This window comes from Schistocerca serialis, chromosome 4 (assembly GCF_023864345.2).
Source record: "Schistocerca serialis cubense isolate TAMUIC-IGC-003099 chromosome 4, iqSchSeri2.2, whole genome shotgun sequence".
NCBI lineage: Eukaryota > Metazoa > Arthropoda > Insecta > Orthoptera > Acrididae > Schistocerca > Schistocerca serialis.
Window position 1 is genome coordinate 883,250,392 of NC_064641.1, and position 27,381 is coordinate 883,277,772.

The 27,381-nt window shown below is 43.3% G+C and overlaps 1 protein-coding gene across 1 annotated transcript in view; it reads left to right on the forward strand.

Moving 5' to 3' along the window:
- The first annotated feature begins 1,824 nt into the window (after positions 1 to 1,824).
- LOC126473535 (UDP-glucosyltransferase 2-like) overlaps positions 1,825 to 27,381 on the forward strand; it is a 58,642-nt gene continuing 33,085 nt past the window's right edge. Inside the window, exons 1-3 of the mRNA XM_050100648.1 lie at positions 1,825 to 1,938; positions 12,751 to 12,939; positions 19,184 to 19,365. Of these exons, the coding sequence (XP_049956605.1) occupies positions 12,760 to 12,939; positions 19,184 to 19,365 (362 nt within the window). The 5' untranslated portion in view covers positions 1,825 to 1,938; positions 12,751 to 12,759. The remainder of the gene's footprint in view (positions 1,939 to 12,750; positions 12,940 to 19,183; positions 19,366 to 27,381) is intronic.

Below are 27,381 nucleotides of genomic sequence, written 5' to 3' on the forward strand. Positions count from 1 at the left end.
ACTAGGGAATTACTGTCTGATGTGTGGGCTGCCGTTACCACCACAACAAAAATGGCTGCGTCTGTAGTGATCCCATGCCCAGGAAACATTGACTGTTGATGAATGGTATCGCATGGTGGGCAGCAATGAATTGCTGTTCTGCACTTTCCTGTTAGACCATTGTCAGCCAGTCTGGCGGCGACGTGGTGATAGGTCCCTTTCTTCTCATCTTTTGCAGAACCACAGGGTGTTATTCCTGGCGTCATGGCGTGGGGAGTCATTGAGCACAACTTCAAGTTACAGCTGGTAGAGACAAGACACTCCAAAAGTCGTCTCGGACGTCCTGCACCCTCATGCGTTACGTCTCACGTCGCTGTATCGTGTTGCCAATTTTCAAAAAGATAATGGTCGTCCACATACGGTTTGTGTCTCTACGAATGGTCAGCATAATGTTGGGATACCCCCTTTTGAACTGGATCCTCAGATCTGTTCGTGATAGAAAATGTGTGGGAACAGCTCGGACATCAACCCCACTCCAGTCCCAGTATCCATGATATCACGAACAAATTACAATAGCTGTGGCCCACCTTGCCTCAGAAGAGGGTACCACGGCTTTGGGACACCTTTCCCAACAGAATCAGTGTATGCGTCCAGGCCAGAGGCAGAGGGGTGCGCTGCGTGGGATTAGCCGAGCGGTCTGAGGCGCTGCAGTCATGGACTGTGCGGCTGGTCCCGGCGGAGGTTCGAGTCCTCCCTCGGGCATGGGTGTGTGTGTTTGTCCTTAGGATCATTTAGGTTAAGTAGTGTGTAAGCTTGGGGACTGAGGACCTTAGCAGCTAAGTCCCATAAGATTTCACACATATTTGAACATTTGCAGAGGGGTGCAACGTCATACTGATAAACTGAACTCGCATTTTTAATCACTGATATAAAATTACATAGCCGGCCGCGGTGGTCTCGCGGTGGAAGGCGCTCGGTCCGGAACCGCGCGACTGCTACGGTCGCAGGTTCGAATCCTGCCTCGGGCATGGATGTGTGTGATGTCCTTGGGTTACTTAGGTTTAAGTAGTTCTAAGTTCTATGGGACTGATGACCACAGATGTTAAGTCCCAGCCGGCCGGGGTGGCCGAGCGGTTCTAGGCGCTACAGTCTGGAACCGCGTGACCACTACGGTCGCAGGTTCGAATCCTGTCTCGGGCATGGATGTGTGTGATGTCCTTAGGTTAGTTAGGTTTACGTAGTTCTAAGTTCTAGGGGACTGATGACCTTAGAAGTTAAGTCCCATAGTGCTCAGAGCCATTTTTTTTTGTTAAGTCCCATAGTTCTCAGAGCCATTTGAACCATTTTTTTAAAATCAGGTAACTTCTCAACGCATGAAGATTGATTTTGTTTTCTCCTCCTCTTCTTAGCGCTTCACTTTTTTGTCAGACAGTTAACACAGTCGCTGATCCTTACATCCACAAAGATGGTAGACCTACATAGTACAATCAATAACGTTTCGAAACGACTCCATCAGAGTCTACCACTAGAACTCTGGCTTGCGTTAGTTACCTCCGGTATACAGCTATCTTAGCAAATGCAAAATTTCGTCAAACTTCGGTAGAAAGACAGTTATCCGAGTTATTGGAGAACGCGATGCGTGTAATATCTAATCACCACTTTTCGAGACAGTCTTATCGTAGCGTTCAGTCATCGACAATACCGAATGGTCGGTGACACACGCTCCAGTACCTCGGCTACGTCGTGCGTTGCGATAACTGCAAGTCATGCGATGACGCAGCGCTGCGTATCTCAAGGTCGCACAGAGTTATAAAAAGTTGGCGCAGCCGCAGCAGCCGGCAGTGGCCGGGCCTCAAGCAGTGCGAGAAGTGGGTGCGCACGTCACACGGCAGGGACTGACCACGTGCTCGCACCTCGTACGTAGCCGACGTCCACGGAAAAGCTTCCTTACTTACTGAGGTCAGTGAACACTCTGTAATACGTGATGCTTTACAGGGACAAGTAACGAGGGGAGACGAACGCTTAACTTGGTAGAAGCCCTTGAAGATAATAAACATTTATCACACACTGTCACCACATAAACTCGTTTCGGTCAAACTCTGCTTAGCATCGCCTCTCTTCTTTAGGTTTCAATTTATTACTTCAACTCGTCAAAACAGTATCCCCGCACTATGTTCCCCCCCCCCCCCCCCAATACATTCACAGCCGTTTTGTATCTTTTGCGTATTTGTACTGAATATATATCCTGCTACATAATAAATATCCTACTACATAAAAAAAACTCGTGAACTTCTCGACCGATTTACTTCGTATCTTCACACAACGCACTAATAAACACTCTGACGGACACAGACTATAATTTTTAATATATATAATATACAAATACATATATAATTCATCAGGTGGAAATGTTGTTACCAAAACTCTAGAAAAGCTCTTGACCGATTAACATCAAATTTTTACACGATACTCTAATAAACGTGCAGATGGACATAGGCTACATACTTTTTTAAATACACATAATTTACAAATATATGTACAATATATAAAGAGGGAAAGACTGTTTCCAAAAGTCTCGAAAAGTTCTTGACTGATTTACTTCAAATTTTTACACAATACTCTAACGAACATTCTCACAGTTAAAGGCTAAATATCTTTTAATATATATAATATATAATTGGGTACATAAAATGTATAAAAGGGAAACGTTGTTGGCAAAAGTTTCGATAAGTTCTCGACTCATTTAATTGAAATTTTTACACGATACTCTAGTAAACATTTGGACAGGTGTAGGCTGCACATTTCTCTTAAATAATAATGTACAGGTTTTGTGTTGAAACAGACTGCGACAAAGAAAATGCTGTGCTGTGCCGTTTTGTTCTCTTTCTTGTGCTGTGCTGTGCCGTTTTGTTCTCTTTCTTGCAGTCAGTTTTAACTATGATAGTAAGAAAAATTGTTTCCCCATATATATTGTTCCTCCTTATATAGAATTTTAAACAAAAATTGGATACACAAGAATGTGGTGTTTTGTTTTCTTCCTTGGAATCGGTTTTAACTGAAAAGAAGTAACTTATATTTATGGCTTGTCGGCTTATGATTAGAATACTGCTTCCCAATTTGAATTATGTAAAATACTGTCATTCTAGGGCCGGGCGTGGTGGCCGAGCGGTTCTAGGCGCTGCAGTCTGGAACTGCGCGACCGCTAAGTCGCAGGTTCGAATCCTGCCCCAGGCATGGATGTGTGTGGTGTCCTTAGGTTAGTTAGGTTTAAGTAGTTCTAAGTTCTAGGGGACTGATAGCATCAGAAGTTAAGTCCAATAGTGCTCAGAGCCATTTTTTGTCATTCTAGGTACTATCCTCACAGATCCACCGGCTGGAGACGTCTCTCTCATACCCCGTATATCAGTGATCGAAACCGGTTTACCCATTCATTTCAAGTGGCTTCAACGACCAATCAAGGTTTCGTTTGACTTAACAATAAACAAAGCTGAGGATCAGATAGAAGAGGTAAGAAGAGATGCACAGAAAGGAGTGGGGGGGGTGGAGGAAATGGACAGAGAGAGGGGAAGGTGAAGGTGGACAGAGAGGGGCAAGGAGGAGCTGAAAAGAGAGGTGGGACAAGGTCATGGACAAAGACAGGGGTGAGGAGGAGGTGGCTGAAAAGAGGGCGAGGAGGTGATGGGCGGAGAGGCGGAAGAGAAAGAGATGAGGATGTATATCCAATTCCCATACATATTTAGCAATTGCAAAGCATTGCAATGTTCACTAATGTACGCATATATGCACTACGTGATCGAAAGTGTCCGGACCCGTGGCTCAAAATGATTTACAAGTTCGCGGCGCCCTCCATCGGTAATGCTGGAACTGAATATGGTGTTGGCCCACCCTTAGCCTTGATGACAGCTTCCACTCTCGCAGTCATGCGTTCAATCAGGTGCTGGAAGGTTTCTTGGGGAATGACAGTCTATTCTTCACGGAGTGCTGCGCTGAGGAGAGGTATCGATGTCGACCGGTGTGGCCTGGCATGAAGTCGGCGTTCCAAAACATCCCAGAGGTGTTCTACAAGATTCAGGTCAGCACTCTGGGCAGGCCAGTCCATTACAGGGATGTTATTGTCGTGTAACCACTGCGCTACAGGTCGTGCATTATGAACAGCTGCTGGATCGTGTTGAAAGATGCAGTCGCCATTCCCGAATTGCTCTTCAACAAGAAGGTGCTTAAAACATCAATGTAGGCCTGTGTTTTGATAGTGCTACGCATCTTAACAAGGGGTGCAAGCCCCCTCCATGAAAAACGCGATGATACCACAACACGATCGCCTCCTAATTTTACTGTTGGCGCTACACACGCTGGCAGATGACATTTACCGGGCATTCGCCATATCCACGCCCTACCATCGGATCGCCACATTGTGTACCGTGATTCGTCACTCTACACAACGTTTTTCCACTGTTCAATCGTCCAATGTTTACGCTCCTTATACCAAGTGAGGCGTCGTTTGGCATTTACCGTCGTGATGTGTGGCTTATGAGCAGCCGCTCAACTATGAAATCCAAGTTTTCTCACCTCCCGCCTAACGGTCATAGTACTTGCAGTGGATCCTGATGGAGTTTGAAATTCCTCTGTGATGGTCTGGATAGACGTCCCTACTATACATTACGACCCTCTTCAACTGTCGGCAGTCAGTCAACAGACGAGGTCGGCCTGTACGCTTTTGTGCTGTACGTGTCCCTTCACATTTCCACTTTACTGCCATTCGATACAGTGGACCTAGGGATGTTTAGGAGTGTGGAAATCGTATGTACAGACGTGTGACACAAGTGACACCCAATCACCTGACCACGTTCGAAGTCCGTGAGTCCCACAGAGGGCCCCATTCTGCTCTCTCACAATGTCTAATAACTACTGAGGTCGCTGATATGAGGTACCTGGTAGTAGGTGGCAGCACAATGCCCCTAGTATGAAAAACGTATGTTATTGGGGGTATGCGGACACTTTTGATCACTAGTGTACGATGCTCCAAGTACACTCAGAACAATGGATAAAAATATCATCAAAACTACAGCCACACTCTGCAAGCCACCTTACGTTGTCTGGGGAAGGGTAATTCGTAGTATATTGTCATCCTCCCTCTCCTGCACCTTACCTTAGTCATTCACGAACGATGCACGAGAAGAATTGTCGCTAAACCCAAATTTCTATGGTTTCAGAGTCTCAGTCATTTTGCGAGATATATGCGTAAGGAAGTAATATGTCGATAAACTCTTCTTGGTTACATACGGCTTTGGGATCGTAAACCTCTCTGTGATTGGCAACGTCTCTCTTGTAGCACCTACCATTTCAGTTTGATGCACATCCCGCGATTCTCTTCAGTTTACTGAACAAACTTCTCTGAAATGAGACTCCCGTCTTCGGATGTTCGCTTTCTTCCCCATTGGTCCTCCCTAGCAAATACTAAAGGGCGGCTCAGACGAGTGTTTTGTGAGCTACCTGTTTTGCTTGTGAATTACTTTTGCATATGATTCTTCCAGCGAAGTCTAGTCTGAAACTTCCTGGCAGATTAAAACTGTATGCCGCACCGAGGCTCGAAATCGGAAGCTTTGCCTTTCGCAGGCAAGTGTTCTGCCATGTGAGCTACCCAGGCACGACTCACGACCCCGTCTCACAGCTTTAATGCCGCCAGTACTTCGTCTCCTACCTTCCAAACTTCACAGCGCATACTCCGCTGCAGAGTGAAAATTTTATTCTGTAAATATCTCCCAGGTTGTGGCTAAGCCATGTCACCGCAATAACCTTTCTTCCAGGAGTGCTAGTTGTGCAAGGTTTGCAGGAGAGTTACTGTGAAGTTTGGAAGGTAGGAGACGAGACACTGGCGGAATTAAAGGTGTGAGGAGGGGTCGTGAGGCGTGCTTGGGCAGCTCACATGGCAGAGCACTTGCCCACGAAAGGCAAATGTCCCCAGTTCGAGTCTCGGGACGTTACACAGATTTAATGTGTCAGGAAGGTTCATGTCAGCGCATACTCCGCTACGAAGTGAAAATTTCATTCTGGAAGTGTAGTCTGTCATCTACCTTTCCTGCAACTATTTTTTGTAGAATCGTTTCTCGTCACTAGATGCACGAAACTAAGAAACAGGTTTCTGGCACATGACGTGCTAAAAGGTGATGAGTACTTTTGCTCTCCCATTGTTACTTGTCACTTCTGTACGTACCGAAATACTACTTTTCTATCACATTCGGTAGCCCTTGAACCAAGCAGAATAATACTGTAACAATTTTTAAGCGTTTTGTGTATATAAATGGCTGGGGATTGTGTAAAAATGAAAGGCCGAAGTCAACCGAAATATTGTAAAGTGACATCTAGTTGAAATAGTAATCCCACGTCAGTGTTTAACGCAGTCTTTACTGTGTTTCTGCTTACAAAGCGTCCATGAAAAATGAAAATATTCATATTATAAGACTCCCCCTGTTTTATGGTGAGACAGTCTTTCACACCAAGGTTTTTTCGTAGCTAAGAGCTCTCTGTTGCATAAATAAAGTGCTTAGCATTATCTGCCTGCCCCTGTGTGCCTAATCGTCTGAAGTTCGATGAACGTTAATTGAGTATTAGCCCCGTTTTATATACTAAGGAGAATCTGCACAACGGGAATTTCATACGTGAACTCCTGAGCGACCGATCAGGGTTTGCACTTAACTAAACATTCCAAATAATTTTCTCTTACAAGTGGTCATGAGGCTAAGCATTTCAGGAGGACCAGGGTCTGCACACGGTGGCGCAATTTAACGAAGTAAGTAGGTGCATAATGAACATTTATTTAACAGATGGAGCATACTCCTAAAACTGCATTTACATGGATCAAACATTAAAAATACTACTGCTATGGTTCCACACAAGCACGCGGTAATAACGTACCGATCAATATTAGTCAGTAAGGACTGGGTGGATTAAGGACCATGACATGGGCGCACAGTTCCTCACACACAACGAATCAAACTCACCGAGTAACCGAAGGCAAAGGTCGGCACTTTCCATTATAACTCAATCGTCAAAGCTGGCTAGTGACTCATAGCGAAAATAATGAGGAAAGTAGCTCGCCACACAATACATTAAGTGAATAATGGCCATCTGAATCTACATAAAATGTTACAAAATCTTCAGTCGCGAGAATCCCATACTGCTCCTAGTGATTCAGATTGATCTTTACAAAGAATGCTAGCTCAAAACCGAACTAAACTCCTGTGACTCAAAACTGACCTAAACTCCCATACAAAAATCACTATTCATGTGTGCACAGAAGCAGCACGTTATACTTACTTGACCATGAAACAGCGACTGATTGCTGCCACTCGACTCATCCCTGCCTCAGTTCAAAATCCAAACTGCCTCGCCTGTGCTTACAGAGAGCGAACAGACATGGTGGAGGCGCACTGATCAGCCAGCAATGTTCCAGGAGTTTCCTCCTGTCAGAAAATAGGAGAGGGAGCGCCTCGTTCTTCGACCCAAAATTTTCCACTCGGTTCAGCAGCTGAAATTTCGAAGACGGCGTCTCTAGGCTCAGAAGGCCAACCGCGTAACTGTTCGGTTAGGTACGCGCGACCGATTGTTGTGACACAGTGTCGCGACAGACTGTCGCCTCTGGAGCTGGCTTCGAAGAATACATTCAACTGACTTTCCAGTCTGCTACCACAAAATTAAACCAACAATTTCCACATGAACTTACCCAGTTGCATGCGTTTGTAATTATACCCACATTCATTCAAAATGAGCGATCATCTATGTTCAGGAAGGTAGTTATGGGTAAATGTTGTGCTAACTATAAGTTGCAATAAAATTAATTTGAAACACTCTCAGTTTAGGTTCGCAGTGTGATCTACTTCTACATGGAAAATATGAGCAAACGCGGCAAAGCAAAGGTACTCTGCCTAATTTGATAAAGCAGAACTGCAAAATTATATACGAGGCTATTTGATTGACGCCTTTCGATATTAATCGTAAAATATTTCCCAATAATTTTTATGAAATGTTTAATTACAAATGTTAGGAGAAATAATGTCACTACAATCACCGTTCAAGAGCTATCGAATGTCATTTAGAAAGTACAGGTCGTACGTAATGTCCGGGAACACTTTCAATTATTTATTGCACAAGAACCAAACATTGTACAGATACCATACATATGTCATTTTGAAGAGATACCCTGAAAGTTTTTTTTTTTTTTTTCGTGTATACCGCCACAGCGTAGTTTCGTAATTTGCCGATAGTTAGCGCTAGTCGCCAACATGGCGAGTTCAGGTGCGGAGCGAGCTGTTTTATGAAATGGCCACCCCGATCACCAGATCTCACTCCCTGTGGGGACACATTAAAGATCTGGTGTATGTACCGCCTCTACCACGTGATGTAGCAGAGCTCGGGGAGAGAATACGGGAAGCGGTTGCCACAGTCGACGATGCCATGCTGGGTCGGGTATGGCAAGAATTCGATTACCGTATTGACGTCTGTCAGGTCACTCATGGTTCGCATATCGAATGTTTGTAAAAAAAATTTTCAGAGTTTCTCTTCAAAATGCAATATATATAACATCTGTACAATGTTTAGTTCTTCTGCAATAAATAATTGAGTGTTCCCAGACTTTATGTACACCCTGTATTTATGTTATGTTCACGGATGGCTCAATGGCATCACTCGGTTAGTCACCGTTGGCCAATAAAGTCCACAAAAGGAAAATAATTCACTTGCAAAGCTGTGTAAATGTCATTTGATAGGCCTGAAACTGCTCTTCCCAGCAGAAGTTCACGTGCATGTTTACCGCTTTCATTTCCTAAACTGTTAACTACGAATGTTAACAAGCTTTCCTTCAACGCTTGTCAGATATCGTTAAAAACAAAGTAGGTATCTCAGTAACTCAAAAAAAATAATATGTCTGTTACTAATATAGAAAAATACTGTCAAATTCTGCTGAAAATACTGTACGGATCTCATTAATAAAAAATATTTTCCTTCCCCACTACCACTCATCCAACACATGCAGTTGTTTAATTTCTAATCCTAATGTGGTTCCGCGTGTGCTGTACTTAAATCTGTTTTCCGACACTCTTTACGATTGCAGTCTTAAAGATAACACTTACTTTGAGGTTCTCTGGTCACCATTAGTTTATGGTATATTTTTTCAAAGTTAACCTTCGGCGTGCTATTATCTTCATGACAGTACTCGGCTGCTGCCTCCTTTTGGATAGGGTCTTTCATTAAGAGTGATACTTTTTAAAGCTGTCTATTGTGTGTGTGTGTGTGTGTGTGTGTGTGTGTGTGTGTGTGTGTGTGCGTGCGTGCGTGTATGGCAGTTTCACTCAACACGACCAGAAGCGATTAAAAAGACAACGTAATGCGCAAAGTGGGGGCAATATCTCAGCAGCAGCGGCCAGTATTGAGAAAGAGAAGAATGTGTCAGTTTCAGGACGAAATCAACAATTGTGCCTGTCTGAGATATCAACGTGGCAAATGTTGGGAATGAATTTGGGCCTGTATCCGTACAAAGTTTGGTAACTCAAGAGTTCAAACCACTAATGTTGGGCAGTGTGATTAACAAAGAAAGGTCGTGGTGAACATTTGAACGATATTTTGTTTAAAGCATAACTGCAATGCCTAAGCTTCAAAATAAAGCGCATTTTACTTTGATACGTTGAGCGGTCTTTTTTTCACAAATAACTCTGTCCAGAAGAAAAGTAAAAAATGTATCAAGAAAATAATTTTTACTAACGGAGGGGGCTGGGATCATTAACGAGCATGACTGCTTTTCTTCTAACGTCTTCGTTACGAACAGCAGTATGTCTTTTTTAAAGAGTACATTATAATTTTTAATCAAGACCTGTTCGAAGACGCATCACCATGTATCACCCACGTAAACGTAACGTTACTGAAAGTGTAACGCAAAACCGATCTTTACTCTCCTGTACAAGCTCTAATTCTGCCAGTACCTCGTCTCCTACCTTCCAAACTTCACAGAAGCTGTCCTGCGAACCTTGTAGATCTAAACCTGGCAGAACTAAAGCTGTAGGGACGGGGCGTGAGTCGTGCTTGGTAGCTCAGATGGTAGAGCACTTGCCCGGGAAAGGCAAAGGTCCCGAGTTCAAGTCTCGTTCCGGCACACAGTTTTAATCTGCCAGGAAGTTTCATATCAGCGCACACTCCAGCCGGCCGAAGTGGCCGTGCGGTTAAAGGCGCTGCAGTCTGGAACCGCAAGACCGCTACGGTCGCAGGTTCGAATCCTACCTCGGGCATGGATGTTTGTGATGTCCTTAGGTTAGTTAGGTTTAACTAGTTCTAAGTTCTAGGGGACTAATGACCTCAGCAGTTGAGTCCCATAGTGCTCAGAGCCATCAGCGCAAACTCCACTGCAGAGTGAAAATCTCATTCTGGAAACATCCCCCAGGCTGTGGCTAAGCCATGTCTTCGCAATATCCTTTCATCCAGGAGTGCTAGTTCTGCGAGGTTCGTAGGAGAGCTTCTGTGAAGTTTGGAAGGTAGGAGACGAGGTACTAGCAGAACTAAAGCTGTGAGGACAGGGCGTGAGTCGTGTTTGAAATGGAGGTTGTCTGAAACAACAGCTGTCTTTCAAGCTTTGGAGTAAGACTTGTCGAGAATTACTAGGAGAAACAGGTGAGTGAACAAATATGTTGGGGGACAGGGGATAGGAACTATGAGCGCCATTGAAGTGAAATGGGGTGAGATGGACATGCAGCCAGACGCATGGATGGTAAGTGACCCATGGAAGTACCTTGCTGGCGTCCAAGAGATAAAGAAAAGACGATGATGACGACATACGAAAACTGTGTAGATGAAATAGGAAAATATGCACTAACTACCTAGTTGCCTGTGGCTGCAGAGCAAGTCTGGAAGGGGCCTATTGTACGTAAAATGGGTGATGGTGGCGCCCTGTCTCCCATCAAGGGCTTTCATGCCTCTTGAATTCCTAGTATGTCTAACCAATTGATTTTCTGCGTCCTTGCGGAACACAAATTTCAAATGCTACCTGTTCCTACATTGACCTTTCCACAGTCAACATTTTTCCAGCCTTCAATTATGTCCCCAGTCCCAATGAAACATGCACATTTGAAATAACGTAAGTGACAATAGCCTGCAACACATCTGTTTGAATGTGAATGGCATGCGAACGTGTATTTTTTCTTGTCGCTTATGCGCTTTGCCCTGTACTGAACTGTTCAGACTGCGAGAATGCAGACTGTCAATAACTTTAAGTCAAACCAAAACTGCATGAATTTACGTAGCACAAAAACTGAATCTGACGCAACATTATTGATTTGAAACAAAACTTGATGAATTTGAAAATAGTGGTCCCTGTGTTTAATGAATGCTATCCCTCAAAAAATAAAATTTCTTACCTCTAATTGCGCAATGGTAATGCTCTTCATACTGCTCTCTGTTAGTACTTTAAATTGTATAGTTAGCATATAGCTACTGTTCAAGGCTGTTGCTTATCATACATTTTAATTAAATCGAATATGACTGAGGCAATAACTTCTTGAGCAAAATAGTTAATCAAAAACGACATGGATGTGGAAACTGGTATTAACTTGTGGTAAGGAACAACATGGCACTAACTTTAAAACTTGTATTTGCGCTCTTCGAAAATTAATAATGCTCACAATTAACAAACAATAAACTGATTAAACATTAACAATTAGCTTTACAAAATCATTGGGCGCAAGTGTTATACATTGTCTCAATCATCACTTATGAATACGCTCTTTGCATTTGCAAATAAAAAATCATTATGGCCCGTAACGAGTAGTATATATCTAGCACACATCAGAAACGACACGTATTTACACTTGACAGTCTTCCATATATCTCTCTATCTAAAGTTATTCTAACACATTACCTATAACTCCTTGAACCAGCGCTCTTTGTTGAGATGCGACGCTACTGCACAATCGATACTACATCTGACCATCTCTGGTTCAATATAAAATTTTCTTACAAAATTTTACCCTGTTCGTCAAATATTCGTATTTCTTTTGTAATAGTTACTCTAACCAATTACAGTCTGCTTTTTGCTTCAACCGTATCCAAGTAATATTGCTACATAGTATGTAAATTTGTTTGACTGTTTCTGCTGTACTTGTACTATTGTTAAGATGCCCGCCCACTAAGCCGCGCGGTCTAACGGGCTGCTTCCCGAGTGGGAAGGCGTGCCGGTCCCCAGCACAAATCCGCCCTGCGGATTAGTGACGAGGTCCGGTGTGCTGGCCAGCCTGTGGATGGTTTATACGCGGTTTTCAGTCTACCTCGGCGAATGCGGGCTGGTTCCTCTTATTCCGCCTCAGTTAAACTGTGGCGGCCATTGCTGCGCAAACACCATTTCTGCATACGTGTACACCAAAATTATCCTACCACGCGAACATTTGGGGTTATACTCGTCTGGTACGAGACGTTCCCGGGGAAGTCCACTGGTGGGAGGGGGGGGGGGGAGGGGGCGGAGGGTGGGGGGGGGGCTGAACCGCGCAATTAACCTGGGTTCGGTGTGGGGCGGCAGTGGGGTGGGTGGACTGCTGTGTCCTGTTGTGGGGTTGTGAACCACTGAGGGCTACGCCGGAAAGAAGCCTCTCCGTCGTTTCTAGGTCCCCGGTTTAATACATACATCCATTGTTAAGATTATATGTTGGAATTTGTTGGATCATTTATAACAGCCCTGTAAGCTGTCATGACGACGTGAACGTATGTAACGGGTGCAGTAGAGATATCTGTTGTTGGCAGGTGACCACCATGATTTCCGGCCTGTCGCTGGTGATGCTGTCGGTGCTGGTGGGAGCCTCGGAGGCAGCCAAGATCCTGTCCATCGTGCCGTTCCCTGCCGTCAGCCACCAGGGACCCCTCAGGACGATGAGTCTCGAGCTGGCCAGGAGGGGCCACCAGGTCACCTTCATCACCACCAACCCGTCCAAGGTACTCATTTCCCATCTCTTCAAAGTCGCGAGGGGCAAACTTAAATGACGGTCGCAACACCAGTAATCACTTTAAAATAACAGAAAAATGTAACAACTGTAAATGCGAAAACACATGGTCTGAAGGAACAGATGATAAGAGCCCCCTTGCAGTATTAAGCAACTACGGTGTGACAATTATTGAACTACATGAAATAAAATTGTCATAACTTCTGCCTTGGGTCGTGAGGGACATAGTATGGACATGCATTGTTTGATTTAGCGACGAAGCCTACTTTTATTTGAATGAGTTCGTCAATAAGCAAGATTGGCGCATTTGGGGGACTGAGAACCCACACTTCGCTATTAAGAATTCTCAATGGGTGACTATATGGTGTGCAATGTGCAGTCACGGAATAATCAGTACGATATTCCTTTATGGCTACCGAATGGTACGTGAAGTTTTTGGAAGCTGATGTCATCCCCAAGTTACCCTGGTTTCGACAAGATGTGGTTCATGCAAGTCGGAACTCGATCGCATTGAAGCAGGAGAGTTTTTGATGTCCTGGCGGAGCACTCTAGGGACCTAATTCTGGTTCTGGGGTACCCAGAGGCCACTGGAATGGACCACGATTTGCCGCCATATTCTCCGTAGCTGAACACATGTGACTCTTTTTTTGTGGGGCTATATTATAGACAAGGTGTACAAAAACCATTGCTGAGCTGAAAACAGCCACTCAGGAGGTCATCGACGGCATCGATATTCCGACACTTCAGTGGGTCATGCATAATTTCATTATTCGTCTGCGGCACATCATCGTCAATGATGGTAGGCGTCCCGAACACGTCACAACCTAGATCTGAATATCTGTAGTGAACTTTACTTGTTGAATAAAATGTGTGGACGCGGTAGTTTGTAACTAATTTAGGTTCTTTTTTCATATAGTTCAATAATTGTCACCCTGTATTTGTTGTGGCCGTTCTTTCGACCTTGAACTGGACTTGGACGCTGTGACAAGTTTCGTCAAGCTGGATCAACTCAACTGCAGTGGCCGAGCAGCTTGCTACAGTCGTGTTCTGCAACTCCGCCTCAAGGCGAAAATGGTGGAGCTCCTGTGGCCATTCACGGAAGGCGACATCCAGAATTATTTTTAGAATTTAGATGGAATGAATGCTGACATTTCTGGACTCAAACAGGTCTTAATTTGATCGCACTTGTCAATAAGTGCATATATTTGATTATTATACAATTATGAAGCATCAGAGTCGTTTATTTTGCGCCACCCTTCTTTCTTGTAGAACGCAAGAACTGAACTGATTGACTTTAATGAAGCTTGTGATAGGTGAGCACACGTACTGAAAAAGGATTATTATGCACAAACCCACAGTGGCAAATAGTTCCTCAGTAATGTAATGTGTCTTTTATTTCAGTCCTCACAAACTATGTTTTTCTGAGTAACCAATTTGATACAGGGTTATCAAAAAGTCAGTGAAAACCAATGTATTTGACACAATATTGCAGAACTTTGCATTTTAAAAGATAACTGAACGAGCGAAGTTTAGACGATTCTCAGACAAATGGATCACACGACTTTCGGTCTTTCATCCCTTAACTATACCAACGTCTTAAGGAATGGCATCTAGCCACGAAGTAAAACCAAACTGACAAATCATGGGACAATGAAGAAGAGAAACTGTCACAACTTTCTGCTGACACTCAGAAACTTATCAGATTTTAGTTACAAGTCCTAAATGTATTTTTCCTTTAGGACTCCGAAGAAGTAGAATCAGTAATCAAGTTCAGCGTTAGTCGATGTAACACATTCGCTTCCCTCTCTCCTAAGGTCTACTTGAAGCGACATCGCACTTCTGGCAGGTGTGCTGGTAAAGATGGTGCAAAGATCGGAACCCTACACAGGAAATCCACATTATGTTAAGATGGGTGAGACTGAAGGCTGACATTCACTGATCGATATGCCCACCACGATCAATCCATCGGTTTTCGCCGATGAGTTTCAGAACTCACGATCTAGATGAGGGGTTGAGTAGCTGCAGAATGAGAGAAAGTAGCAGCATGTCCAGATTCACACCGCCTGTAATGGTCTGTTCCATGAAGGAGAAGGAACCACAAATTTTTAAACTGTAACGCGTCACCTCACGGATGAAGTTAATGTGGTTGTTGAACGTGTCGAACGATTACGTGTGGAACTTTGTATGCATCAGGTCGTGTCTCTTCAGCATACAGTTAACAATTGTCGCGTCAACAATGTTTTTTTCACTAAGACCAACCTGTTCCATACGGTGTCGCATGCTTGTGGATATCCCAGAGAGAGTCCCTTAGTATTTGTATTCGGATGTCAGAAGTTGTAGTAATTGCAGGAAGTAACATTTCTGCTTCAATATTTCCCGTACAGTCTTCCAAATGCTCAGTTACAGGATGTCATTGTCTTTTAATAAGTGTGCGTTACCACTGGTTCACAGACTTGGCGCTCGGTGCATCTTTGTGGAAAAAAAATGGTTCAAATGGCTCTGAGCACTATGGGACTCAACTGCTGAGGTTATTAGTCCCCTAGAACTTAGAACTAGTTAAACCTAACTAACCTAAGGACATCACAAACATCCATGCCCGAGGCAGGATTCGAACCTGCGACCGTAGCGGTCTTGCGGTTCCAGACTGCAGCGCCTTTAACCGCACGGCCTTTGTGGAAAACCTTAATTAAATGTTGTGCTGCTGTAACAGACCGATGTGAATGAAAACGATTTCAGCGTCTGTCGCCATCTTTACTACTGCTGTACACAGGACTCTCGGCGATGTGGCTGGCGGGAATAACAGAACTGGTACAGGTCGAACGACATCGGCCAGTACTCACTGTTTTCCGGTTGCTTCTAGCTTGAGATCACAGGCACCGCTCGCTTATTGTGTCTGCTTCGACACAAAAGCAGATGCGACATCTGTAGCTGCCGATACCTAAAGAGCTACGTGGCACTAATATTTAAAAAAATATTACTCACAAGGGAACCTCCCCATCGCACCCCCCTGAGATTTAGTTATAAGTTGGCACAGTGGATAGGCCTTGAAAAACTGAACACAGATCAATCGAGAAAACAGGAAGAAGTTGTGTGGAACTATGACAAAAATAAGCAAAATATACAAACTGAGTAGTCCATGTGCAACATATGCAACATCAAGGATACTATGAACTCAGGAGCGCCGTGGTTCCGTGGTTAGCGTGAGCAGTTGCGGAGCGAGAGATCCTTGGTTCAAGTCTTCCCTCGAGTGAAAAGTTTAATTTTTTATTTTCAGACAATTATTATCTGTCCGTCCGTCCGATGCGAGGTAACTGCGCCGTAGTATGGGGACGTTGTATGGCTCTGAGCACTATGGGACTTAACAGCTGTGGTCATCAGTCCCCTAGAACTTAGAACTACTTAAACCGAACTAACCTAAGGACATCACACACATCCATGCCCGAGACAGGATTCGAACCTGCGACCGTAGCAGTCGCGCGGGACGTTGTATGAAAACGTAAAAAAAACATATGTTTTGACAGGGAAAACTGTGCGACTGTCAAACTGTTGCATTCAATTATTGCTGTTTATGTGACAAACTCTTATGTTTTCATCACTTTTTTGGGAGTGATTATCACATTAACAAGAAAACCTAAATCGGGCAGGGTAGAAGAATCTTTTTTACCCATTCGCCAAGTGTACAAGTTAGGTGGGTCGACAACATATTCCTGTCATGTGACGCACATGCCGTCACTAATGTCGTATAGAATATATCAGACGTGTTTTCCTGTGGAGGAATCGGGTGAGCTATGACCTTGCGATCAAATGTTTTCGGTCCTTTCGTCTACTAATCGCACGGTTTTGCGGTGCGGTTGCAAAACACAGACACTAAACTTATTACAGTGAACAGAGACGTAAATGAACGAACGTACAAATCATAACGTTGCGGAAATAAAGAAAGTAAAATTTTCATCCGAGGGAAGACTTGAACCTAGAATCTCTCGTTGCACAGCTGCTCACGCTAACCAAGGGACCACAGCGCTCCTGAGCTCAGATTGTATTTGACGTTGCCTATCTTGCACATGGACTACTCAATTTGTATATTTTGCTTATTTTTTTCATAGTTCCATACAACTTCTTCCTGTTTTCTCGATTGATTTGTGTTCAGTTTTTCAAGGCCTATCCACTGTGCCAACTTATAACTAAATCTGAGGGGGGTGCGATGGGGAGGTTCCCTTGTCAGTAGTATGTTACATCCACTAAACACGGTGATAAAGTTAACAGAGACCACAGAGCATTCAATATATGCCGCCATCACTTAATTTGTAGCGATTCAGTTACCACCGTTAGGCACCAGGCTGAATGTTTTCTTACAGAGAGAGGGAGCGCGCGCGAGTAGAAACAAAGGGTTATACTGTACAACAAACCAAATTTGAAGTTTTTGTTACTAAGAAGTTCCGCACCATTGTGTATCACAAAATATGATTGCAAAGCATTTGTGAATTTGCTTCGCTCACTTTTTAATAACCTAATAACGTATACTGAAGACCATCAAATGAATTCGCAGTTGTGAATAAGGACAACCATCAGCTGCAGAATGGAATAATGACAGTGAAAGTTTGTGCCGGACCGGGACTAGAACCCGTATTTTCCGTTTATTGCAAGCGATCACCTTACCATAGGGCTATCCGAACACAACTACCAGCCAGACCCATACGTCGTCAACCATATGTCCATTGTACAGCTGATGGCTGTCCATATTCGTAGTTTCGAATTCATATGATGTATTTCGTAACGGCTGTGGTCGCTGCAGTGCCTGTTCCTTTGGACGTGCATGACTGTCCAAAGGAACTTTGCATCGTAATCAGAATAACATAGGCACTGCAAATCATATTTATCTGCCGATATCGTTCAAGCAACTTTCAAGTACAAGTGTGACCTGTACGATATAATACATAATGGATGTACGCGTATAGGTCGTAGACGGATGCTGAACGACATATTCAAGTTTGGGTCTGGCCGTGATTCGTCCACGGATAGCCAAATGGTAAGGCGACCACTCGCGATAATGTGGAAATCCGGGTTCGGGGGCCAGTCTCTCATAAATTTTCATTGTCATCATTCCATTCTACAGCTGCTGGTTGTCCTTATTTGCAATTGCGAATACATTTATGTATTTCATAACCCCTCTTGTCACCGAAGCGCCTGTTCCTTTGGACAGCCAAACATATCCAAAGGAGTTTTGCATCGTAATCAGAATAACATAGGCACTGCAATATCGTATTTATCTGTCGATACCAGGCAAGCGACTTTCTAGTACGACGTTTGACCTGCACAGGAATGTACGTAAAAGATGTACGACCACAGGTCGTAGACGCATGGTTGATGACATATGAAAGTTTGGGTGTGGTTGTGAGGCGTGCACGGATAGCCAAATGGTGTAGCACGGTAGCTCAGCGTGCTCGGTCAGAGGAGTAGCTGCCCTCTGCAATAAAAAACCTGAGTGAACCGATCAACAAAGACCTTAATCCTGGCTCGAGTCCGGGTCCGGCTCAAGTTTTCATTATCATCATTCCACTCTACAGCTGATGGTTGTCCCTATTCGCAATTGCGAAATCATTTGATGTCTTTTATAACGGCTGAGGTCGCCGCAGTGCCTTTGCATCGTAATCAGAATAAGACAGGCCCTGCAGTGTCGTAATATCGTATATTCAAGGCCGGTTTAAAGCCCAGGAGACTCAAGCCGCCACTTGGTGCGCCAAGCTGAGATGGCACCAGAGACGCCACAACTGTAAGATTTCTATACAGTAGTAGCTGACGTACAGTAGCTAGTAGCGATAACTGACGTCGGTGAAAGGTGCCAAATGACGAGTCGCTTGTGTGAAAAAATTTCTTCCTAAGTGTCCATGCGCATATTGACCCTAAACACTGAACTTTTTCCCTTAATGGCAAGTAGGTACCTGCTAAAGATTATCGCTGTCCATCTTGTCTACGTGCAATGAAAGTTCATTAAGGGGGTAACATTTCTCATGGGTAACTTCGTCATCTGTGAAAAGCTTTCTTACAACTCGACAATGGCGCTAGGCAGACTCCACGAAAAAGTTTCATTATTACATACACATTAAATCAGTATACAGAATAGAGAGCTCTACATTAACCGCAATTATTGAACTTCTATAAAGGTAAGAAATTCAATAGCTTTTCTCTGAAGATATTATCAAGTACCCGTCATACATTATGATTATTTCTGCTTCCAGAAAAGCATTGCCAACTTCACAGAAATTGACATATCTGCCTCGTACAAGTATCTGAGAACAACCTCTGACTGGATGGCGATGGCCCATTGGACGGCGACCGACATGATATTTTCATGGAAGCGGCTAGGCGGTGGTATTTGTGAGGGCGACCTCAGCGCTCCGGAGATGCAGGAATTCATAAAGTACGTACCTGCTCTGTCTGTCTTCCTCTTTCTCAGTCTTCTGTTCTTCCTCTCTCCTCGGCGCCTCCTCCTTCTTCCGCTTGTTCATTTAATAAATTCCGAGGCCAACAGTAGTAAACATACGTTCTGCCTGTTTAAGTTTCAGTTTTTAATAGTGTGTTGCAATTTCATAAAACATGCAAATTGAGTTTTTAACATGAAAAAGGAAAAAAAAGTTACAAATTACTAAAAATTAAATTGCTCACTGAAGGTGATAAAAACTATTTGTTGTTTCATGAAACACAAAACTGACGAATGTTATGATGAGACCTAACCACGTTAGTTCACTATTAAGTTGTAGGATGTTGTGAGGTCACCACTGCTGCATCTCGACCGATACGAGTACAAATACAACCTTGCGAGGTGCGACGACTCACAGCTGTTGCGCATCTCTCTGTGCTGTCCGCTTCCGTAGCGTAGGGGTAATGCTACTGCCTATCACGCAGGGGGCCCGGGTTCGATTCCCGGCAGGGGACTGGGTGTTGTGAGTCTTCACCCTCATCATTTCCATCATCATTGACTCGCACGTCACCGAAGTGGCGTCACCTAAAAAGAACTTGCAATACGGCGGCCAAACTCCCCTCTACGGGGCCTCCCGGCCAACAATGCCATACGATAATTTCATTTTCATCTCTCTGTGCTCAACAATGAGGGTTAAGGTTGCTTCCTTTTGAGAGCGTGCGCCAGAGCGGCAGTCGTTGATGTGTCTTCAGATGTGTCCGGTCGCGAACTCTCAGTCGGAGAAAGCAAAGTAGTGTTGTGAAATTTGCGGTCCCGTGTAGGCAGATTGTTGTTGTTGTTGTTGTGGTCTTCAGTCCAGAGACAGGTTTGATGCAGATCTCCATGCTACTCTATCCTGTGAGAGATTCTTCATCTCCCAGTACCTACTGCAACCTACGTCCTTCTGAATCTGCTTAGTGTATTCATCTCTTGGTCTCCCTCTACGATTTTTACCCTCCATGCTGCCCCCCAATACTAAATTGGTGATCCCTTGATGCCTCAGAATATGTCCTACCAACCGATCCCTTCTTCTGTGCCACAAACCTCTTCTCTCCAATTCTACTCAGTGCCTCCTCATTAGTTATGTGACCTACCCATCTAATCTTCAGCATTCTTCTGTAGCACCACATTTCGAAAGCTTCTATTCTCTTCTTTTATAAATTATTTATCGTCCACGTTTCACTACCATACATGGCTACACTCCATACAAATCCTGACACTTAAATCTATACTCGATGTTAACAAATTTCTCTTCTTCAGAAACGCTTTCCTTGCCATTGCCAGTCTACATTTGCTCTCCAAATAGCAAAACTCATTCACTACTTTAAGTGTCTCATTTCCTAATCTAATTCCCGCAGCACCACCCGATTTAAATCGACTACATTCCATTATTCTCGTTTTGCCTTTGTTGGTATTCAGGTAGATTATTGAACATTAATTGGCACGCAGGGAATGTCGTCCAAGGGGGAAGAATCCATGAAAGCTGAAGCTTTATTCGAATCTCATGGCATAATTTTGTTACTTTGATCCAGTAATATCTTTGTTAGCTGCCTCACGAATATAGTATGCGCGGTAATCTGTCACATTACGAGAATCAAAGCTCACCAACCCAGCAGCAGCATGTGCCACTACTACCAACTCTTACAACGGCAACAATAAAGCAACCGTTATAATGGCTGAAGTTTTCATTATTTACAATAGTAAAATTAAAATTACACCAACAAAAACACATGGTCGATCAAGAATAGAAGTATTGGCAACTCCCAGCCGATCACTAAATAGTACTGCACAGCGACAATGAGAGGGGCGATTAGCAACGAAGTGAGGTAGTGCGACAGGATCGCGCAGTCTCAGGCACCTTGCCACAGTTCGCGAGGCTCTCCCTGTCGGATGTTCGAATACTCCCTCGGGCATGGATGTGTGTGTTGTCCTTAGCGTAAGTTAGTTTAAGTTAGATTAAGTAGTGCGTAAGCCTAGGGACCGAGACCTCAGCAGTTTGGTCCCACAGGAATTTACCACAAATTCGCGGCAGGATCCTTACAATGAGCGCTGAGAAAGGGTAAATTGGGAGTAGGAGGGTTAAGTGCTGTTGTGAGGGCTGCGTCTGTAACGTAGTTGCTGGGCTGATATATGGGGAATGCGTGATGTGGGACAATGAATGGTACGAGGCATTGGATCTGGTTTATGCGTGACTATGGTGGAGGCTGGACCATGGTTACGGAAGGGACAGATAAGGATGCAATGGAAGTGGAGCAGGGAATCCAAATATAAGAAATGATGGATTGTGAGGTAGCCCTAACTGGAAATAAAATTATTAGGTCGGATTTCGTCGTATGGGACAGGGAGATTGTGGAATCTACGTAGGGAGAGGATTTAAAGAATATATAGTTGTAGGGTCGGCTGGATGTGAATTTTCTGGTTCAGTGGCATGCCGTGATTGGTAACTAGGAGCGAAATGATGGGGTATTTGAGTAACACTTCTGCAGAGCTACGTTTTGTATTCCAATCTATTTCTTTATCTTTGCACCTAGATGCACCAACGTACCATTCCTGGAAGTATACTGTACACAAGACGGAGCATATGTGCATAAAATACGTTTTCGTCGGAGGTTTTTGAACGCTCTAACTTCTGTACTTTAAATTTTTACAAAATGGTCCAAACTTCGCACGAAAGTAGATCAATGGATAAAGTCAAAACTAAAATATTAATACCCAATAAACTCTATCCGTTGTCGGCATACCTTGGTTTAAAGTCGGGCTAAATGTAGCATATAAAATTCGTTCTCACGTGAACTGAGTGCGCGGAAACGGTTCATTTTGACACATTCCCGTTTTTTTACGATTTACCCTACTTCCCCAGCGCAGTGAGGTCCCTTGCCTGCAAGCTGTTGGCACACCTGCATCTTGTAATTTGTAGGCTAAGGTCCCTGACACTGTGCCCAAAATGCAGAAGATTCGCCAGCCATAGTAACCAATATATAATATCACATGGCTGAGGAGCACACATGTAATAGTTAGAAAAGGTTTTCTGGGGATAGATTTATTCCTGTGTGGTAGAGGGGTTTGATTTCTTCCCTGAGGAGACTATTTCTCCCACAAACCGACCTCTGTTAGGCCGGTATTACACTATCAAATTTCTTTGTCAAAGATTTGATCAAAGATGTGATCCAATATTCCGTCCAATATATTTGACAAAGATCTTTGACGTAGCGCTACAAGGGGTATTACACTGTCATCAAATTTTTCGTCAAAGTTCAAGATGGCTGACAACAACTTGTTATTAACCGCAACAGTTCCACGTACTCCAATTGCATTGTGTGCACATGCGGAAAAGAAGTGGGTGGAAAAAATGGAACCACACATACGAGGTTGACAGTCTTAAAAGTCCTGGGATTACAACTTGATAATAAATTCAGTTGGGAGGAGCACACCACAGAACTGCCGAAAGGCCTTAACAAATCTGTATTTGCAATTCGAGTGTTAGGAGACATAGGCAACATAAAAATGAAAAAGCTTGCATACTTTCATTCCATAATGTCACATGGGATAATATTTTGGGGTAAATCTTGAAGTCAAACAAAAGTTTTCAAGGTCGAAAAGCGTGTAATACGTATTATTTGTGGAGTAAATTCACGGACCTCCTGCAGAAACCTCTTCAAAGAACTGGGTATACTAACTACTGCCTCTCAGTATATTTACTTCTTAATGAAATTTGTCGTAAATAATATATCTCTTTTTCCAACAAACAACTCAGTTCATGCATACAATACCAGGAACAAAAATGATCTGCACTAGGACTTAAAAGCACTTACTTTAGTTCAAAAAGGGGTCCACTACTCAGGAACACTCATCTTCAATAATTTGCCAGGAAACATAAAGAAGTTAGTTAGAAATAAAGATCAGTTTAAAAGGAGCCTGAAAGACTTGCTACTGGCCAACTCCTCCTACTCCATTGGCGAAATTTTTAATAGAAACAAATGATGTATTTATTCATACTATTAGTATTGTTATTTCAGCTTTAAAAAAATCGACATGTTCCACATCCACGAGGATCTCCTCAGCACGGATCTATGGAACAAAAAACTAATGTAATCTGGGTGAAGCTGTGGGTTTTACGACGATACGATAAAAGCATTCAACAAAACTTGTTACATGAGCTTACAGTGGAAGACGTCAACTCGTACATCAATTACTTAAGAATGGATGAGCATACATTTCTGTATGTGCTCAATGAAGTGTATCCTCATATCACAAAGCACAATATTCACTTAAGAACTGCTACATCTTCAGAAGACAGGCTCACTATAACACTCCGATTCCTTGCTGCAGGAGAGGGTTATGTTAGGTTAGGTTAGGTTAGGTTAGGTTAGGTCAGGTTAGGTCTCCAATCTTCTTAATCTATTTTTGTATTCAGGGTGCCTCACGTTGTAAAGCGCCTCATCAGCTTCATACATCTCTATTAATTTTGTAGTTGTCGGCACACACCAATTGTATTTACCGGCAATGGTTATAAAAACACTACAGACGACAGAACGCTGCAGCGATGCTAGCGCTCCATGTGGTAACATGTCACATTGCAGTGCACAGAAGACAAGCGGTTTCTTTGATCAAATATACAGCGAGGCCCTAGATTTGATCAAATATTGGACGACATTTGACAAAGTCCCTATTACACTATCAAAAATCTTTGACAAAGATATTGGACAAAGATATTGGACAAAGAAATTTGATAGTGTAATACCGGCCTTACATGCTTGACCGAGCGAGGTGGCGCGTCCGGTCATCCTGATTTAGGTTTTCGTGATTTCCTTAAATCTCCCCAGGCCAATGACAGGAAAGTTCCTTTGAAAGCGCACGGTAAATTTCATTTCCCGTCCTTGTGCTCCGTCTCTAATGGCCTCGATATCGACGGGACGTTAGCCCATAATCTTTCTTCCTTCTGATGCATGTACAGCGAGGGGTGTAACAACAAATAGACACAAATGTATTTCCTTCTAGTGAGTAGGATGCATCTACAAATGGAAATATCCGAGAGCAGGTAGTATCCCAGAATGGCGATGCATGCGTCCTAAACTCTAATAACATGCTGTGTCATCAGCGGAGTGTGCACTGATATGAAACTCCCTGGCAAATGAAAACTGTGTCCCAGACCGAGGCTCGAACTCAAGGTCTTTGCCTTTCGCAGACAAGTGCTCTAGCAACTGAGCTCCTGTTTGGAAGGTAGGAGACGTGGTACTGGAGGAAGCAAAACTTAGAGAATGGGTCGTGCTTGGATAGCTCAGTTGGTAGAGCACTTGTCTGGGAAAGGCAGAGGTCTGGACTTCGAGTCTCGGTCTGGCCTACAGTTTTAATCTGCCAGGAAGTTCCGTGTTGTGTCATATTGCACAACATGAGAAATATCACGCTGGATAACATGATGGCATGTGTCATGTTATAGGACATAACATCATATATTACGTTTCTTTACATTCCCTTCTTTTACATCACTATCTCTTTTGTGCTATGATAGGAGCATTTTTCATTCTGGTACAAATTTATATGTAAATGTACTTACATTTTTATAAAAGAATAATATGCATTCTAACAGTTACTCTCTGTCCGAAGCCCTGTTAACAAGCAGAGGTCCCTAGTGTTGGGATCGACTTTTTGGAACCAAATGTATAATTATGGAGGTTAAGATCCCATGTAACTTGTTAGAACATAGTGTAAATGGCTCTTAGTATTAAATATCATCTGCCCACTATTCATTTTCTTTTTATCTGCTTTTAGCCAAAACTTGCGTATGTAGTCTTTCAATTGATATTGTTAATGATACATAACACATTTATAAATATATACACATCTCTTTTGTTTTATGATTACTGAATTATTATTATTAACATTATTATTATGCTGAGACGCAGAACTGTAATCAATCAAAACATGTAACAACTTTAAAAAATGTTAAATACACGACCTGTTATGTAAACAGACTGAGTATGTCTGAAGGAAGCTATAGATAAATATACAGGGTGGTCCATTGATAGTGACCGGGCCAAATATCTCACGAAATAAGCATCAAACGAAAAAATTACAAAGAACGAAACTCGTCTAGCTTGAAGGGGGAAACCAGATGGCGCTATGGTTGGCCTGCTAGATGGTGCTGCCATAGGTCAAACGGATATCAACGGCCTTTTTTTTTAATAGGGACCCCATTTTTATTACATATTCGTGTAGTACGTAAAGAAATATGAATGTTTTAGTTGGACTACTTTTTTCGCTTCATGATAGATGGCGCTGTAATAGTCACAAACGTATAAGTACGTGGTATCACGTAACATTCCGCCAGTGCGGACGGTATTTGCTTCGTGATACATTACCCGTGTTAAAATGGGCCGTTTACCAACTGCGGAAAAGGTCGATATCGTGTTGATGTATGGCTATTGCGATCAAAATGCCCAACGAGCATGTGCTATGTATGCTGCTCGGTATCCTGGACGACAACATCTAAGTGTCCGTACCGTTCGCCAGATAGTTATGTTATTTCAGGAAACAGGAAGTGTTCAGCCACATGTGAAACGTCAACCACGACCTGCAACAAATGATGATGCCCAAGTAGGTGTTTTAGCTGCTGTCGCGGCTAATCCGCACATCAGTAGCAGACAAATTGCGCGAGAATCGGGAATCTCAAAAACGTCGGTGTTGAGAATGCCACATCAACATCGATTGCACCCGTACCATATTTCTATGCACCAGGAAATGCATGGCGACAACCTTACACGTCGTGTACAGTTCTACCACTGGGCACAAGAGAAATTACGGAACGATGACAGATTTTTGCACGTGTTCTATTTAGCGACGATGCGTCATTCGCCAACAGCAGTAACGTAAACCGGCATAATATGCACTATTAGGCAACGGAAAATCCACGATGGCTGCGACAAGAGGAACATCAGCGACCTTGGCGGGTTAATGTATGGTGCGGCATTATGGGAGGAAGGATAATTGGCCCCCATTTTATCGATGGCAATCTAAATGGTGCAATGTATGCTGATTTCCTACGTAATGTTCTACCCATGTTACTACAAGATGTTTCACTGCATGACAGAATGCCGATGTTCTTCCAACATGATGGATGTCCGGCATATAACTCGCGTGGTGTTGAAGCGGTATTGAATAGCATATTTCATGACAGGTGCATTGGTCGTCGAAGCACCATATCATGGCCTACACGTTCACAGGATCTGGGGAATGTTGAAGGATATTTGCTATCGTGATCCATCGACAACGCCTGACAACGTGCGTCAATGCATGTGCGAACATTACGGAAGGCGAACTACTCGCTGTTGAGAGGAATGTCGTTACACATATTGCCAAATGCATTGAGGTTGACGGACATCATTTTGAGCTTTTATTGCATTAATGTGGTATTTACAGGTAATCACGCTGTAACAGCATGCGTTCTGAGAAATGATAAGTTCACAAAGGTACATGTATCACATTGGAACAACCGAAATAAAATGTTCAAACGTACCTACGTTCTGTATTTTACTGTAAAAACCTACCTGGTACCAATTGCTCGTCTAAAATTGTGAGCCATATGTTTGTAACTCTTACAGCGGCATCTATCACAAAACGAAAAAAGTGGTCCAACTAAAACATTCATATCTCTTTACGTATTACACGAATATGTAATAAAAAATTGGGGTTCCTATTTTAAAAAACGCAGTTGATATCCGTTTGGGCTGTGGCAGCGCCATCTAGCGGGCCAACCATAGCGCCATCTGGTTTCCTCCTTCAAGCTAGACAAGTTTCATCTTTGTAGTTTTTTCGTTTGACGCTTATTTCGTGAGATATTTGGCCCGGTCACGATCAATGGACCACCCTGTATACGTATTATAAAATGGGTGTATGTGTATATGTGTGTGAATATATGTTCCGCATCTTATCCTAAACCTCCACTCCGATTTCAACCAAACATTGTACACACACTCTTTG